We start from the raw sequence: 16987 nt of genomic DNA, 5'->3' as shown, positions 1-16987 counted from the left end.
TCCTGGCAAACAACTCAAGGCAGCCAGGACATTAAAATGAGCAAAATGTGTAATAAAAATCCAACCTGATCCCGTGCCCAAATATTTGCTTATCTACAAACGCCAGAAAAATATCCTAAATTGAAGTCACTTCTAATCAAGCAGATTTTTGACAGCCAAAAGAAACGAATTCCATTTGGCAAGTTCTGAACCCAAAAGGATACTTTAAAGCTGTTTTGCTAGCAAACACGGATTGATTGAAGGTAATTGAGACGTGAATCTAAAATAAAACATTGAACATTGTGATCCAGGGAAATTTGAGCTAGGTCATTTAGGATTTCAATTGTGCAAACCTTCTTCGTAAGAGATGAAGTGTAAGTGTGGTATTAAATGAATCTTGTAATAGATGGATAGTTATGAACCTTAAATTACTCTATTTTCGACTAGAACTCGATTGAATACTGTAGTCTTTCTGTTTTCTCGCCTCGATTTCCAGAGCATCTCGACAGGGATCGCAGCAGCTGGTATTGGCCTGCGATTTGCCGACCACAAATACTATGTCCCTTGGGCTAAGGTTCCTGTCCAAATTGGGGCAAGTTTCGCCCTCTCTGAAAAAATTAAGTGGTCTTAATTACTAAGCACTACGTAAGGTAATCCCAGCTTACCTGGCATAATCGCCACATTTGATGAACAGCTTGCAAAGGAACTCTAATGCGCCAACTGGCTTCCCCTCCATTTCCAGGGGACAAGTGCTCGTGTAGGAGAATGCCTTCATGTCCAGCTTTATTCTTGTGCTTAATCTTTTGGGCAGGCTCAGTTTACCCAAGCCAACAACTTGCTCATCGTACACCACCTCAAAGTCTATGCCATTTTCTTCGACTGTCTGGGCTAGATTCGGTGGCTCCGCCTGAAAGGTGTGACTGGCATTCGGCTTGAACTCGCTCACATTGGTTCTACTAGCCGTAAGACTGAGATTGTTGCCACCAAATTTGACCTTCACCAGCAGTTTTCTTGCGTCGGCCAGGACCACACCCTTTACCTCCAGTCGGGTGATAACAAGATCGAAGGAGAAAACGGGCAAATTTCTATCGAACACTGGTTCTGGAGGTGCTGTGGGCACCACTGTAGACTTGGCTCTGAAAACACTTTTCTTTCCTTTCTTCCCCTTGTCTTTTCCCTTCTTCGGCATTTTTCAGGATGGGCGAGGTCCAATGGGACTGCGGTACTCTGGAAACGGGCCTTGGTTGCAGATTCTAGTCAAACATTATTCCGGCTACATAATTTTTACCAGATAAATTGGGAAACTCAAATCCACTCCTACTAGGATGCTATCATTTCAAAACAAGCTCTCCAATTAAGGTAAGGGGTTTTCTCTTCAAATTCGAACTGGCCGAAGAGCTTCTTCAATAAATAAATTCCTACCCTACATTTATTTAAGCTTCGAATTAAATACGATTTAACACTTTGGACCCCGGAGAACAAGCTGCGTTCCGGGTGCAGAATTCGCAGATTTATTGGCATGAAGAGCTCCACAACCCATTCTTTGGACGCTGCTGCTCCTGCTTCTGCTCCTGTTCTTTCTGCTGCTCCGGTTGTGAATGATTCGCCAGCATATTTCAGAAGCGTTTAATGGTGGCGCTCATTTGTCTGCCAGCAGGAACATTGCTCCAAGCCGCATCAGCAATGCCCCAGCCAAGTGTCAGTGCGGCAGTGTGAAAGTAAGTTGGATGCAGCAGCCGCAACCGCCAACGAGCTGGGTATTAGGTGCCTGGCATTAGGTACTTGTGGCGTATACGTAACGTGCCAAAACCAAGAGTGTTCGCTCGAGCAAAACAAGAGGCAAAAACCAAAAACACTCGCTTCAACCAATTACTTGTGGGAGTATGTGGATGCCAGCAGAGAGAATCGGAATTAGTTTTGCCAGCTGCTGGCGAGGAATATCTTTTGTTTTATGGTTTATCCAAAAGGATTTATTATACTCTACGTATGTATGTGCCATTTCACCCAGTCAGACGTTCAGGGCTATGGTCAAGCATATTCACATTCGGACATTCTAATTGGTGGCTTTTTCTAACCAAGGCAGAGTGCTTTGCATTTATTTAAAGGAGAGACATTAATTTGGCAAGCAATTAAAATGCAAGAGAACAAATATGCAAAATAAATGTGGCCAAAATGGTTCGGCTTTAGTTATTTGAGTCGTCCATCAAAACCGATTCAGCACATTAATTATGCAATCGAAGGAATTCGTGCATTTCGACACAACTCAACCAATGACAATTGCTGGTGAAATTGTTTTCCAATTGCTTTACTCGACAAAATGGCCAACTAATTAACAAGTCATTAATGCCAGGTTTCGGCCAGAGAAGCCAATTTGGCCACACGAAATTGTTGTCCAGCATTCACTCTTCGATTTTCACACGTTCTGTGGCCGAAAATGTTTGTGCAAACTCGGCCCAAATTGCGGAGCCATCAATTGAAAAGTTATTAGACATAAACTAAATACTCTTATAAAAGGGGGGTTGGGAGACGTCAATTTTCATTGAGTTGTCTGATGGGTTTGTAAACATAACTCAAAGGAAATATGTTCTTCAATAAGTTCCTAGGAATATTAAAATGTATTTCAGATTTCATTGCTGCATTTATTTAACTATTTTCCAAGAAATCTTCTTGCATACAATGTGTGCCAGAATTATATAAAATGGGTATACTCAGTATTTATTTGAACAATTTATCTAGAATTTATGTTTTATGTACCCTTTTACATATGTGGGATGCACTAGGTTAGTTTAAACGAAAATTCCTCGCCTATGGACTTTTTCGTAGAGTAAATCGGAATGTACACGGGTGTTGTATAATTTATGCACGAGTGGCTTCCACTTGGCCAGCAGCATCGCGTCCAGAAGGGCCAGAAAATAGCACCGAATTTAGTTGCAACCGGGGGACCCAATTTGTTATTGTTTGGCTATTGGCGTGGATGGCAACCTGACCCTCGGGCTTACCCCACCAACCCACCCACGAAACCCAGTGGCTGCACCAATTTGTATCCAATTAAATCGGCTGGGTTAGTCAGGCGGTCTTCTCGATAAAACGTTTCCATTTTGCGGCTCAGCATTTTTCGACAAATTCCCCACTCTACGGCACAAATGCGCTTAAAAACTAGTTTTTGGGTGTGGATGGCGACTGGGGCGACTGAAAAAGCAAGGATAACCGATTTTCGCGTCAACGTAATGCGCAAAATTTAATTAAAATTGAACTTAATTTAGATAAGCATGTGAGCTGATTTGATAAATGGAGCAGCCCACCCCGGGGGGCGTGTGAGATTTGCCAGGAATCGCGTGTTAAGCGGCTTACAGAAGGTGTAGCGATAAATGGGAGCGGGATTTTGCACGAGGGGCACGAATTTTCCCCGACCATTCGTCCCCTCGTTCAGCAACAGGCGAATTTGTGACTGGGGAGTGGCCGGGGTAATTAGAAATCCATTTGGCTCCTTTTCACTGGCCCAGTCAGGTTCGAAATCCCGCAGGAGCCTTTGGTCAGACAGAAGGTCACTGGAGTTCACAGTCGCAAACAAACACTTGTGGATAGCTGCTCCCAAGAGTTCTTCAGAACTAATGATTTGGTTGATTTTATTTAATTTCGAACCAAAGTTTTATGTATAAATATATTTTAATGTACAAATATTTTCTAAAAATCATATTTTCAGAGTACTGCTTTGACTTTACGGTCTATCGTTTATAAGTTCAATGTGCACTTATCACTCAAACAATTCACACACACTTTTCAATTTTACACACATTTTGTTAGATTTTATACGACTGTGAGCCACGTTAAAGAATATTGCGAGCTTTAAAATGGATAGTGGCCAACAGGATGACAACACAGATTTCCTGTTCGATATTGTGGTCACTAGTTTGGACTTGGACAAGCCAGTCAAGGAACCGGAACTATTGCAAGCGCTAGTCAAATTCGGTGGTGTCAATATTAACATCACATCCAGTCGAATAAATGTCCAGGATTTCGTAAACAATAGAGTGACCCAGTTCACCACCAGTCCATCTGCATTGCGACATTCCCTGGAAGATCAAGGAATGCAGATATCCGCGCGTTACGCAGGCTCATCACTGGGCAGTAATGTGCTGCTCTTTCCGGACACCTTTATCGATAAAATAAGCCCCAAAATGAATGATCTTTTCTACGAGGAGACAATAAATCTAATGCGCCGAGCTGACTGCATTGGCACCATTACCATTCGTTTAGTATTGATCATTAAGTGCATAGATACTGAAATCATTAAGGAACCGCGAAGATCCAGTTCGCCTCGAATGTCCAGAAAATCCATTGCAGAGGATATTCTTCCCAAAAAAGGGCTGCAGAAAGAAAATTGCCAAGGACTGGGACCGACATTTAACGCCCAGGATGTGATGTTTGTCATCGGTGATCCCGATCCTCTGCTAAAGATTCCATCAGAGCCGTGCTCGGAACTTCGGTTCGAGGAAGGGGATGTGAGACTGGATCTGGACCTACAGCGCTATAAGAGCTTGGAAAATCGTCGCTTAGTCTTACCAGATGACGATCCCTGTCTCAAGGAGAAACCCTCAATTAGTCAACTAAAGCAGCTGACACATCATTACGCAAGGATCATTGGAATGGTATCAGAAAAAATTAAGCAAATGAATGTGCCTTCTAGCTCGGCAGATCCCCTATCCGAAAAGATTGCTCCTACTTCAAGCACACCCCAGGAACCAATAGAAGATCGCATAATACCAGTTCCAATAAAAGATGATACTGACAACGATATAAATCCCATTCGGTTTTGCCCTTTTTGCTTATATTCCATGTCCTGGCTACCGAAGTATGCCAAATGCCCCAAATGCAATGCTATACCTCTTCCTGAGCTCGAGGAACACCACAGTCGTCAATTAACTGCGGATGAAATTGTAGAAGAGCAGCTGGTAAGACCAAAATATGAAGAACCCAAAGAGAATCCATGCCAAGTCCCGATTATACATACCAAGCCATTAAAGATAAAGAAGAAATCTGGATTGGGTAAACCACTTCAGATTTCTTCTGAATCTGAGTCTGATGAGGAGTGTCCTCCATGTCGCTGTACTTGTTCCGCCGAAAGGACTTGCGCCCATTGCCGCATTCGCATGATGTGCGAGGACGTCTTTAATAGCGAGAAAGGAAAACCGCAAGAGCAGGAGCATATAAAGGTGCCAAGCCCTCGCGAAGGAGAGGATTTCTGTGTGATAACAAACACCAAGAATGATCGTCCTTACCTCTCCAGAGTTTTAAACGAGCTTAAGTATCTATATCACAAGCACGATAAAAAGAAGCTGTTAGAAATGCAAAAGCGATGCGAATCCCAAACTCTACTTCCAATTGGAAGTAGATCTTCCATATCGCTTATGCGTCCCCCCAGTGCCTTCGATCCTCACGTTCCCGGTACTTTTAAACGTCAGACGGCGGGTCACAAAACCTGTTTGCCGGATCAACACCTTGTTCCTCGTCAGCACGGTTGGGACTGGCCAAGATCCTGGCTGGCCAAAAAGTACGGCTGGAGGCCAGGGGCCATTCTACGAGCAGCTTGTCAAGTGATGCGCTTCTTTCTGATGGGCAAAAAGGATCGTAACATCTGCCAAAAGATATCCGACGAACAAGATGCGCGAGAACGGAGCAACCAGCCAATACTTAATATTTGCAAAAAGGACGGAGTGATATTTGTTACCCTTCGCGCCCTGCCCACTTTGGGTATGAAACAGAGACCCATAACCTTCCGGATTGTGAAGAGCGAACTGGCGGTGGCACTGCGTCAAATTAAGCGCGCTTTAAAGGATCAGGGTTTTAGAAAGTGCACTTGCCACAAATCTCTCATGCTTTGCACCTGTCGCGATGCCTTGGAGAAGTTCGAGCTCAACAAGGCACTCAAAGAGGAGTGCCAGCGACGAATAATGGAACCCTGCCCCGAGCACTTGGTGCTCACCGATACAAGCATCAGTGACCTAGAGTTTAACCTGGATGTCACACCGCCAGCAGGAACACGTTGGCCGAAGGCTAAAGCCATCCAGAACGTGGTGAACCATAGCACACAGACTCCGAAGAAAGGGATACCATCTATAGAGCCCAAGTACCCAGTTTCCGATAGTCCCTATTGGAGGGCCTTCGATTGCGCAGCGGGAGATCGCTATATGGGCACCGCCTTCGGGGACAATGTGGAGACGGTGTTCGAGGATGGCATATTTGGATATAGAGGAGGAGGTCAGCATGGAAAGGCTCCCTGTCGGCGAGATCCGAGGATTTGGGGAAAGCGTACAGGTGCACCAATGCCAATTGGCACCGGTCATGATGCTATCGATCCATATAGGTTCACCAGAAATGTTTGGAAGACACTTCCAAAAAATATTATTCGCCAAATGCACACAAATCGCCAATTGTAGGATTCTACTGTTCATAATAAATGTTAGTGTGTGTCCTAAATATCTTCTGCAATCTTGATTTGACAATTGCTTATGGACAAATCTTATGCGATCCCAGAACAACTTTTCTGCTTTGAATTTAGCTCTGAGTTTAATGTTAAGCATTCAGTCAATTTTATTCCAACTCCTGTAAACCTAACACACACACATAATTTGCGTTTCCAGTTCATATTTCTTTTTTAATCACCGATTTTAATAGATGATACCTCAGAAGAACTGACCTAGGACATACAAATTCTAAAATACAGCAAATAAGCAACCAAAAAATGACGGAATCGGCTAACTTTCTATTCGACTTGGTCATCACCAATCTGAATATTTTTGGCGTAACGATTGACGAACCCGCCAAACTCCTGGTGGAAACCAAGGTTGCCGGAAAATCAGTGAAGGTAACGTCCAGCCGAATCAATGTCGACCAGTTTGTGGCCGGCAGGGAGTTTGAGCTCCCAATGGAAGCATCGACATTGCGTCAAAGTCTGGAGGAGAAGGGTTTGACTTTGGCGGGTGTTTACCAGGGATCAACTCTTGGCAAGGCCACGGGGAACTTCCCTGTGGAGTTTCTTGACAAGATCAGCCCCACGATGAACGATCTGGTGCACGAAGATACACTCGATTTGGTTCGTCGAGTTGATGTAGTTGGAACGGTGAGCGTTCTAATCCGCTTGACCGTAAAGTGCGAGGAGCACCCAGAGCAGAAGCCTTCAAGGCAAAGTCTTTCCCGAACCAGCAAATCATCGATGATACTACCGAAGAAAGAGAAAAGCGGACGAGTCAGTTGTGCTAGCCAGGGCCCGACCTTCAATCCTCAGGATGTGATGTTTCTCATCGGCGATCCTGATCCTTTACTTCGAATTCCCTCGGAGCCGTGTTCTGAACTTCTATCCGAAATAGGAGATGAACGCCTGAAGCTGGACTTGCAGCGCTACAAAAGCTTGGAAAATCGTCGAGCAATCTTTCCAGATGATGACCGCTGTCCCAAGCAAAAACCCTCATTTATGCAACTTAAAAAGCTCACCGAGGAGTATTCTAATATCATTGACTCTGTGACCAAGAAGGTCAAAGAAATGGAACCGCAATCGAGCTCGTTGGTTCCTACGGAGCCACCTTCCGATGCGAATGTCATAACTCCATTTTACACACCGCGGTCTCTAAGTCTTGCTCCCGTGAAATCTGGCATACCTGTTTCTGTTAGATCCGACTTATTACATGGCGTGAAACCTATACGGTTCTGTCCTGTCTGCTTGTGCTCCATGTCGTGGATGCCAAAATATGCACCATGCCCTCAATGCAATACTAAAGCAGTTCCCATACTCCAAGGACATCCGATCGAGAATATTACGGCAGAAGAAATTTTGGCTGAACAACTAGTAAAACCAAAAGCACCGCCCGGAGTCGAGGACTTTTGTGAGCCACCATGCGAAAAGGTGCGCCGGAAGATCTGGAACGATACCGAGTGCCCACCATGCCGTTGTACATGCTCTAAGGGTAATACCTGCCCCCACTGCCGAATCCGCAAGATGTGCGATGACATTTTTACCGCCAAGAGTCCACCAAAACCTCCCCGCCGAATTCCGAAGCCCCGGTCAAGTGAGGATTTCTGTGTGGTCATGGAATCTGAGGGGGAAGATGATCTTCCCTACCTGGCGAAGGTATTTTCCGAGCTAAAGAATCTGTACCATATCCACGACACCAAGAAGCTTTCAGCTATTAAGGAACGCTGCGCATCTCAGTCCTTGTTCACTATCCGCAGCAGGCGATCCATCAAGGAGCTGACCAAATCGCTATACCCAGGAGACAAAATACTTGACGGAAGAAGCCATCATCCAAAGGCTGGCCACAAAAACTGCATTTCGTCCTCAAGCATTGTGTCTCGTCGCCATGGTTGGAACTGGACAAAAAGTTGCGAGGCACGGAAGAATGGCTGGCGGCCAGGTGCCATCCTACGATCCTCTGGCCATGTGATGCGTCACTTCCTGATGCGAAGTAGAGATCCGAATATGTGCGGCAAGGTAACAGCTGATTACGAGGAACAGAAACGATTTGGCCATCCCGTGCTCAATATTTGCAAGCGAAATGGTAATATATTCGTAACCCTTCGTCCACTGCCCACTTTGGGTATGAAACAGAAACCCATAACGTTCCGGATCGTCAAGAGCGATATGGCGGTGGCACTGCGCCAGATCAAGCGTGCTCTCAAGGATCAGGGCTTCGAGAAGTGCAAGTGCCACCAGTCCCTGATGATGTGCACCTGTCGCGATGCCTTGGATAAATTTCACCTGAATAAGGCTCTCAAGAAAGAGTGCCAGAAGCGTTTTATAGAGCCATGTCCCGACCACTTGGTGCTTACCGACACAAGTGAGAGCGATTTGGAGTTCGATCTGGATGTGACTCCGCCGGCGGGAACTCGTAGACCGAAGCGCAAAGCCCTTAGGAACGTGGTGAATCATAGCACCCAGACTGCAATGAAGGAGCCACCAGTTATACCGCCTCCATATCCAGTAGCCCACAATCACTTCTATAGGGCCTACGATTGCGCAGCAGGAGATCGGTATATGGGCACAGCCTTCGGCGATAATATAGAGACCGTTTTCGAGGATGGAGTCTTTGGATACCGGGGTGGTGGCCAGCATGGAAAGCCCGTAATCTGGCGACACCCGAAGGTGTGGGGCAAGAAGGCCCAGGCACCACTCCCGATTGGAACCGCTAGGAACGCCATCGATCCTTACCGGTATACCAAAAATGTTTGGAAAGAACTGCCGCGAAAGATAATACAAAAAATGAGAGCAAAATCAAGGAAATAATTGTATTCTTTTATTAAAAGTCAAAATGTAATAAGCGTGTTTTATTTCTCTTAAGCTACAATGGCAGCCGTTTGGAATTATAGGAATTAGTATAATAGTATTATAAATAATTTTATTTTATATTAGGGAGCACATTTTTTGTGATTGTTAATGACGCAATCCAACTTGTTTTCAAAGTATTGCTAAAATTCTATTAATACGAGCATAAGAATTTGATTAAATATGCTAATTATATAGAAATTATAAACTGGTCTCAATCGACTGCAAACGGTAGTATAAAAGCGCCATGCCAACTGTTAGACTGTATTCATTAAAGTTACCAAAATGAAGATCTTCGCTCTGTGCGCCTTTTTGCTCCTCATCCTGGCTGCCGTCCAGGCCAATAGTTCTCCTGAGACCAGTGCGATCTCTGAAGGGAACCTTAAGAAAACTGCTGGATAATTTATAATTTCACGAAAGCTACTTGAATATTGGAATAAATATTCTATTTAGCAGCAGAATTTGTTGTATTTATTTGTATGCCCTTGCAGAGGGTATAATGATTTCAGACAGAAGTTTGCAACGCACTAAGGGGTACATTTGCAACCATTTAAAATATGTATAAATAATAAGTATTAACAGCAGAGTGTATATAGCCATATAGTCATTTAGTTATCCGTAAGTCCGTTTTTGCTCAAATTAGTCACATATTTAAATCTTTACATAAAATTGTTGTTTGAATTTAATAAATACGCATTACTGCAAATGTATATAAGACGGAAGACAGTATTGGATATATATTATTATAATATTATAATATTGTGAATTTTCGAATTCTAAAGAAATGAAGTTAAAGTTATGTTTATGATAGTTACTAATTATGAAAAGAAGATTTATAGTTTCTAAGAAGTAAATTCCATTTAACGTTGACTCTTCTGTCATACTATACTTCAATTTCCGACAAAGGTTATTAAATTAAGAATTAGCAGTTACTTGAAAGTTGTGTTCGAAGGACACAATGCTGGATATTTTACAAGAACCAGTACATCAGTATGGAAATCGGAGCCACCAGGCGGAGTGTATTCCGCTGGGAAGATATACAGCTTACGGATCGGAAATCGGACAGGATGATCCAGACAAGGGCTTGGGATTCTGCAGCGCCAGCATCCGGCGAGGATTCATCCGGAAGGTGTACCTCATCCTGTTGGCCCAACTGATCACTTCCCTGGTGGTTATAGTTTCACTTACTGCTGATAAACGGGTGCGTCTGATGGTGGCAGAAAGCACCTGGATATTTGTGGTGGCCATACTAATAGTGGTCTTCTCTCTGGTGGCTCTGGGCTGCAATGAGGATCTGCGTCGTCAGACCCCAGCTAACTTCATCTTCCTATCTGCCTTCACGATAGCCGAGTCCTTTCTGCTGGGCGTGGCAGCCTGTCGTTATGCCCCAATGGAGATTTTCATGGCCGTGCTAATCACGGCGTCAGTTTGCCTTGGACTCACCCTTTTTGCTCTGCAGACGCGTTACGACTTTACCGTCATGGGTGGCCTCCTGGTGAGCTGCCTGATAATACTGCTCTTCTTTGGAATTGTGACCATCTTCGTGGGCGGACATATGGTCACCACCATATATGCCTCATTGAGCGCTCTGCTCTTCTCCGTTTATTTAGTTTACGATACACAATTGATGATGGGAGGCAAGCATAGGTACTCCATTAGTCCCGAGGAGTACATATTCGCTGCCCTAAATATTTACATGGATGTAATGAACATATTCCTGGACATTTTGCAATTAATCGGAGGATCCGATTAGTTGCATGAAATCTCACAAACACACAGATTATTTTACATCTGCAATTCGACGTCGAGTATTAATAAATCAAATTCAGCAGCAAGCCTATTTTACATTTACTTAAAAGCCTAAATATAGGCTTTAAAAATTTGGATATTTTTTATACAAAGCACAGTTGCCATAAATAATATAATTAAACTTGTTTGCACAAACAAATGCAGAAATAACAAGAATGACCGGTATTCAATGATCGCACCTGTTCATAATCGCTAATTAACGGGCAACCTATATATTGAAATACATTTCGTATAATTTAGTGTTTTGTGACCCAAAAAATAACGAAAAATTATAAAAAAAAAGATAACTGTAAACGGTTACGATATTAGGTATATAAGATCTTCCAGCACCTCAAAGTGTATCAAATTTTGAAACGATGAAGTTCTTTGCTCTGTGTGCCTTCCTCCTCATTGCCCTGGCTACCGTCCAGGCAACTCCCGGTGATCTGCGCCATGTTCCTGTAGGACACGGAGGACACCCAGTCAATGCTGGCCACGGACCTGTGGGACACGCTGGTCCTGTTGGACACGGTCCAGTTGTAGGCCATGGTCCAGTTGTAGGCCATGGTCCAGTTGTGGGACATGGTGTTCATGGTCATTCTGGCTGAAAACTTATCTGAATCCTACAAGGAGCGCAATGCAGACCTTGATGGAAAGAAACGAAGTGTTTGTTCAACACCTTCAGTACAGCATATCCTAATAAAATATTCGATTTATCGAAAACATATTGTGATTTTAAGATTTGGGGAAACAACAGAAAACCAGTTCAGCATTTAGAGGGCTTGCCGCAGATTTTGCATTGAGAACGTTGTTCAGAAAGATAAGCAAATGGAATCGAATAACTGGAAGTACTCATTATGAATTCCAAAAGTAAACGAAACATGCCTTGATCTCTGTCATAAGTGTTTGGTAGTCATTTTGCATTTGAAACTGGTCAGAGTTGGGCTTGTTTTTATATTCAGAACACTGTCTACCTCAGTTTTATTGTAAAGTTTAGTGTAGTAAGTCGTAAGATACTATTTCAAAAATCTAAAGTAAAAAAAAATCATTATAATTGGAACATTAATGACTCAGACTAGTTCCTCCATAAAAGAAAGCCCAGACAGACAGTAGAAATTTAAGATATCGAGATGGGACCCAAAAAGAAGTCCGTTGCTGTAGCTATTGCAGAAACTAAACCAGAAGACCAACCACCACCTGAAAAGGTGAAGCCAAAGAAAGAGCCCATCCCCGTTTTCGTATTCGATGTTATAGTCACCCATTTGGAGGCCAAAAATACCGAGTTCACCAATCCATCGAAGCTAGAAGTCACAGCAAACTTCTTCAAAACTCCACTTCTCCTCACCAATAGTCAGATAAATGTTAGCGATTTCAAGGCGAATGCCGGTCTCTCCCTTCAAAAGGATCCAAAGGAAATTCGTAAGACAGTTAACGATTGTGGGATATCCTTCAGCGTGGTGTACAGCAAGAAGGTGATTGGCTCCGGGCAGGCATCGTTCCCCTCCAGCGTAGTGGACTCCATAGAAAAGGACATGACCGATATTCTTCACTCGGACGTCATTGATTTGGCTGCAGGCGGCGAGGTGACCGGCAAACTGGAGTTCCTTTGCCGGTTGGTCGTCATGTGCATTGCTGAGTAAGTAATTCGAAATGGTCACGTGCATACATGTTTGTTGCTAAGTATTCCAGTTAATTTTATATTTGTTTACCCTTTCAGTGAGCCTGAGCTCGAGTGCGCCCGTAACATGGACAGGAGCATCAATGCACAGGATATTATGTTCGTAATGGGTGAATCGCAGGTGTGTCCCAGTGCCTGTGAACCCTGTCAAAATGATTTGGAAGCGGAGGAAGGCGACGAGCGGCTCAGACTGGACCTGGAACGATATCGCAGCCAGGGTGGTGGTATAAAGCCATACAATATGATGACGAACAACGCATCTGGGATACCAGCGTGTTGTGAACTTAAGGTTACTAAAAATACATTATTTTCCTAATATTATTATATTATTTTACAATTTTAAATTCAGAAAATGGCAATCGAGTACGAGCGGATGATTGATTCCATCACCAAACAGACCGGCATGCCGCCTCCCAAGCCTCCGTGTCGTAGTCCCGACGAGGCGAACAACTTTGGCATGAACCCCTGTTGGTGCCAACCTGAACTTCCTCAATTTCTTGAGCTGCCCGAGAAACCGGACAAGCCATGCTTCGTTTACCTGCCCGCCACCCAAGATCACGAGCCGGACTTCTGCGAGAAGAACCTAATGCCGGTTCCCATTGCGGACTGCGATGGACAGAAGCCGGAAATCAAGCCCATCCGCTTTTGTCCGGTCTGCCTGACCAATATGTCGTGGCTGCCGAAGTTTGCAGCGTGTCCGAAGTGTGGAATCAAACCGATGCCCGTGGTGGAGGATAGGCACAAGGAGAAGAAGGTATCGGCCGACCAGATCCTGCTCGAGTACTTGGGCAAAGGACCATCCACTGTGGATGACTACTGCACGGATCCGTGTGAAAAGGCCAAAAAAGATAGAGCCGACGATGATGAGTGTCCACCATGCCGTTGCAGCTGCAAGTTCGGTAAAATGTGTGCCCACTGTCGCATCCGAAAGATGTGCGCCGATATATTTAAGAGCGATCAGGTGACTCCCAAGTGTCCAAAAGTGGAGCCAAAGGAATCGGAGGACTACTGTGTGGTAAACAAAAGCTCCGAGGACTGTCGACCCTATTTGGCCAAAGTTTTCTCCGAGTTGCGCGATCTCTACGATATCAAGGACACCAAGAAGTTATCCGAACTGGACGAGAACTGCGATCGAGCGGTGCCCAAAACGGAGAAGCCTGAGAAACAAGAACCCAAAAAGGAGAACCAAGCTCCCAAGAAACCACCTTATATACCACCTAACAACAAGGGTCATATTTCCAGCAGACACAAGCGATGTGTCCTTCGATCGGGATTTGTGTCCCGACAACATGGTTGGGCCTGGAGCAACAGCTGGGAGGCCAAAAAGCTGGGCTGGCGTCCGGGTGCCATCCGTAAGCCCATCAAGAAACTGATGAAGTTCTTCCTGGAGCAACCTGCCAGAGAGAATGCATTTGCCAAATGCAAGGACACGGAGACTTTGGAGCGAGAAAAGGAGCTGGCCTCACCGGTGTTGAATATCTGCAAGAAGAACGGAGAGATCTTCATCACCCTGCGTCCTCTTTCTCCCTTGGGTATGCGCCAGAAACCCATCACTTTCCGGATTGTGAAGAGCGAAATGGCAGTGGCCCTGCGTGAGATCAAGAGAAAACTGAAGGATAAGGGATTCCGCAAGTGCACCTGTCACCAGACATTGATGATGTGCCGTTGCAGGGATCCCACCGAAAAGGTTCATCTGCAGAGGGCTTTAAACAGGGAATGCCGACGTCATTGCATTCCACCGGCTGGCGACCATCTGGTGCTCACAGATACCAGCGAAAGCGACATGGAGTTTGACTTTGATGTCACTCCGCCAGCAGGTACGGAGCAACCATGCCAGCCGCCTTTGCCGGATACCGTTAACCATGGCACCCAGACATCCAAGAAAGACCAGATGCCACTACCTCCAAAGTATCCCATCCGAATTCCACCTTATTACAGAGGTTTCGACTGCGCTGTGGGCGATCGCTACATGGGTACGGCATTCGGATGGCCGGGAGAAATGGTCTTCGAGGATGGCGTATTTGGAATGATGGGTGGCGGACCACATGGCCCCAATCCAATGCCTTGCGGCAGACCCCGAGTGCCAGGAGCTTGGGGCGTTGGCGCAGGAGGGGATGGCGGAGGAATCGGAGGAGGCGGGGGCGCTCGAGGAGTCTTAGGTGGCGGAAGGTCAGCCAGAGGCGGAGGAGCTGGCGGCGGTGGCTTTAGAGGACCCGGCGGACCTGGAGGAGGACCTGGAGGTGGTGCCTGGAAGGGCTTTCCTACCGCAGCCGTCGGAAAGGCCCAAGGCCAAGGCAAAGGAAAAGGAGAAAAATCCGAACCTATACCAGTACGCTATCCGAAGAGATTCCTCAAGCCAGCCGAGGAGGCAGCCAAGGCCGCCAAGGAGGCGGAGAAGGCCGCTGTGGATGCGAAGAAGAAGGGCATTAATATGATCAAGTATCTGCAGAAGAAGGGTACTCTGGTCCGTCCCTGGAATCCGCAGGAGGGCAAGGACAAAAGACCTAGACCACCCAAAGGTGGCTTTGTCGGAGACGATGGCCTAAAGGACAATGAAAGGAAGCGCAAAATGCTCCTGGCCGTTCCACCAATACCAATCACTGAGATGCCCCGGCGCGGAAAAGCACCCAATCCCTGTGATCCCTATCGCATGGATATAATCTACTGAATGGTCTTCATTGTCTGCATTCATTTCAATATCGCTAAAAATTTAAATGTGATATGTCTCGCATATTTTTTATAGTACGACTAACACATTTTTATTTGTACGTTTTTCTTTTGCGCTGCCAATAATGGCTAATGGCACTTCCATTTTAAGCCATTCATTTTATTTGATATACAAATACTGCATGCTTTCCGAGTGTTTTTCCAGAACGATGCTAAGATCATTTGTCTGCAGGATTTTTTCCGTAAATAATGTGCCATTTAATATCGAAATGCAGGAGACGACACTCGCCTGCTAATGCTGTGAAAATCCGAATGGCATTATCAAATTTTATGTTATGGCATAAGATGCCATAAAGCCGTGCTCTCGTATATTATACATGAAATATGGCAATTTCAATTAGTTTTTAGTGCCGCCGACATACAGACACAGACTGGGGATTAGATTTTGTAAGCCCAACAGCTTGTTTGCGTTATTATAACAGCATTTCGGACTGCCATTCCCACTCGAAATGACATCGCAATCGGGTTGCGTTTTGTGGAGTCGAGTGGAGCAGAGATTGAAAATGTTGTCTATGCAGTTAATTAAATGGCAGGCACGCACAGGGGGTTATGGGAAAATTTTTGAAGAGGGGGGTGGTGGCGATAGTACTCCATTGCTATTCCAGATTTGAGCCAAAGCCCACCGCCACACACAAACGCACACGAAATAATAGTAAATTAATGGGAAATGCTAATATATGCTAAATACGTAAGCTGATTATCAGGAAACTCAGCATATCCATACATCAGGATGGAACAGACAAGCTTATATATTGAGCTAATAAGTAGCCATGTCAACCTATGGAATTTAGAAATAATTTCACATTTTACTATCTTAAAATATGCTTCTATACTTCTCATTTCTTTCAGTGCTATTACTGACACCATTACCTCTGGGATCCCGAATCTCTCGGCTGAAATATTCACCCGCCAAGCCAAGGGATTCAAATTGAGCCAATTTATTAGGCTTTTCGCAAAGGTTTCAAATTTACACAAGGAGTACACGAAAATTTATAATTATACATACAAATTAGGCCAATTAAGTGGGGAAAGCAAAAATGCGAAAAAGTTCATTTTCAGCCTGAAATATTTTAGCACGTAAATTAGGCAAAGAAAAAGATATCTTACCTTGGCGAAAGGGAACAAATAATTGTAAGAATTGTAAGAGAAAGTGTTAGAAGGGGTTTTAATTGCATTAGCCTCAACTGGGGAATACTTGTGTATTTAGATAATGCACAACGCTTTATAACTGTGAGCTAAAATCCTAAAATTCAACAAATTTAAAGTAGCCAGCTTAATTTGCAACAATGTTTCTTGGTAAACATAGAACCACATAAAAAGCCTAATAAATCACGCCACAAAATTCTGATTTGTCCCGGTTTTTAGCCGTGGAAATATTTCATAGGCCACTTAGCAGGTGGCTGGACCGCATTTATTTTTGCCACTGCAGATAGGCAGGAAAATATTCGGAAATTGTGACACTTCGGCAGCGAAATATGTGGGCGATGGGAGGATGGTTA

At 44.6% G+C, this 16987-nt stretch overlaps 7 protein-coding genes across 9 annotated transcripts; 6 read left to right on the top strand and 1 right to left on the bottom strand.

Annotated features, from left to right (window-relative positions):
* Positions 1-387: 387 nt before the first annotated feature.
* Positions 388-1304, bottom strand: CG3199 (uncharacterized protein). Its single transcript, NM_142085.3, has 2 exons — positions 645-1304; positions 388-587 (listed from the first exon to the last, which is right to left on the bottom strand). The coding sequence occupies exons 1-2, from the start codon at positions 1166-1168 to the stop codon at positions 413-415; spliced, it is 699 nt and encodes a 232-aa protein (NP_650342.2). The 5' UTR covers positions 1169-1304; the 3' UTR covers positions 388-412.
* Positions 1305-3734: 2430 nt separating this feature from the next.
* Positions 3735-6453, top strand: CG31327 (uncharacterized protein). Its single transcript, NM_169570.3, has one exon. The coding sequence runs from the start codon at positions 3831-3833 to the stop codon at positions 6414-6416; it is 2586 nt and encodes an 861-aa protein (NP_731888.1). The 5' UTR covers positions 3735-3830; the 3' UTR covers positions 6417-6453.
* A 128-nt stretch (positions 6454-6581) lies between these two features.
* CG31533 (uncharacterized protein) lies at positions 6582-9285 on the top strand. The gene has a single exon (NM_169569.2). The coding sequence runs from the start codon at positions 6722-6724 to the stop codon at positions 9254-9256; it is 2535 nt and encodes an 844-aa protein (NP_731887.1). The 5' UTR covers positions 6582-6721; the 3' UTR covers positions 9257-9285.
* Positions 9286-9571: 286 nt separating this feature from the next.
* Positions 9572-10023, top strand: CG44215 (uncharacterized protein). 2 transcript variants are annotated; one of them, NM_001347772.1, is made up of 1 exon: positions 9572-10023. In NM_001347772.1, exon 1 carries the CDS (start codon positions 9581-9583, stop codon positions 9695-9697), a length of 117 nt encoding a protein of 38 aa, NP_001334693.1. In that variant the 5' UTR covers positions 9572-9580; the 3' UTR covers positions 9698-10023. The 2 variants fall into 2 exon arrangements, with proteins under 2 accessions (NP_001334693.1, NP_001334692.1); NM_001347771.1 differs by having other exon boundaries at positions 9572-9804.
* A 160-nt stretch (positions 10024-10183) lies between these two features.
* Recs1 lies at positions 10184-11128 on the top strand. The gene has a single exon (NM_142084.2). It carries the CDS (start codon positions 10254-10256, stop codon positions 11046-11048), a length of 795 nt encoding a protein of 264 aa, NP_650341.1. The 5' UTR covers positions 10184-10253; the 3' UTR covers positions 11049-11128.
* Positions 11129-11362: 234 nt separating this feature from the next.
* On the top strand, positions 11363-11802 carry CG42500 (uncharacterized protein). Of its 2 annotated transcripts, none has more exons than NM_001275633.1 (1): positions 11363-11802. In NM_001275633.1, the coding sequence occupies exon 1, from the start codon at positions 11461-11463 to the stop codon at positions 11689-11691; it is 231 nt and encodes a 76-aa protein (NP_001262562.1). In that variant the 5' UTR covers positions 11363-11460; the 3' UTR covers positions 11692-11802. The 2 variants fall into 2 exon arrangements, with proteins under 2 accessions (NP_001262562.1, NP_652212.2); NM_143955.2 differs by having other exon boundaries at positions 11459-11802.
* Positions 11803-12072: 270 nt separating this feature from the next.
* On the top strand, positions 12073-15505 carry CG14355 (uncharacterized protein). The gene is made up of 3 exons (NM_142083.4): positions 12073-12719; positions 12801-13050; positions 13111-15505. The coding sequence occupies exons 1-3, from the start codon at positions 12214-12216 to the stop codon at positions 15427-15429; spliced, it is 3075 nt and encodes a 1024-aa protein (NP_650340.1). The 5' UTR covers positions 12073-12213; the 3' UTR covers positions 15430-15505.
* Positions 15506-16987: the final 1482 nt, after the last annotated feature.

Source organism: Drosophila melanogaster, chromosome 3R (genome assembly GCF_000001215.4).
Source record: "Drosophila melanogaster chromosome 3R".
NCBI lineage: Eukaryota > Metazoa > Arthropoda > Insecta > Diptera > Drosophilidae > Drosophila > Drosophila melanogaster.
The sequence above is the reverse complement of the archived record's forward strand: the minus strand, read 5'-3'. Positions and strand labels throughout refer to the sequence as shown.

Coding starts and splice junctions, on each gene's coding strand:
- CG42500 (NM_001275633.1), top strand. CDS start 11,461: ATGAAGTTCTTTGCTCTGTGTGCCTTCCTCCTCATTGCCCTGGCTACC.
- CG14355 (NM_142083.4), top strand. CDS start 12,214: ATGGGACCCAAAAAGAAGTCCGTTGCTGTAGCTATTGCAGAAACTAAA. Junction 12,720..12,800: donor GTCGTCATGTGCATTGCTGA/GTAAGTAATTCG, acceptor TTACCCTTTCAG/TGAGCCTGAGCTCGAGTGCG. Junction 13,051..13,110: donor CAGCGTGTTGTGAACTTAAG/GTTACTAAAAAT, acceptor TTTTAAATTCAG/AAAATGGCAATCGAGTACGA.
- CG44215 (NM_001347772.1), top strand. CDS start 9,581: ATGAAGATCTTCGCTCTGTGCGCCTTTTTGCTCCTCATCCTGGCTGCC.
- Recs1 (NM_142084.2), top strand. CDS start 10,254: ATGCTGGATATTTTACAAGAACCAGTACATCAGTATGGAAATCGGAGC.
- CG31327 (NM_169570.3), top strand. CDS start 3,831: ATGGATAGTGGCCAACAGGATGACAACACAGATTTCCTGTTCGATATT.
- CG31533 (NM_169569.2), top strand. CDS start 6,722: ATGACGGAATCGGCTAACTTTCTATTCGACTTGGTCATCACCAATCTG.
- CG3199 (NM_142085.3), bottom strand. CDS start 1,168: ATGCCGAAGAAGGGAAAAGACAAGGGGAAGAAAGGAAAGAAAAGTGTT. Junction 588..644: donor AAATGTGGCGATTATGCCAG/GTAAGCTGGGAT, acceptor TAATTTTTTCAG/AGAGGGCGAAACTTGCCCCA.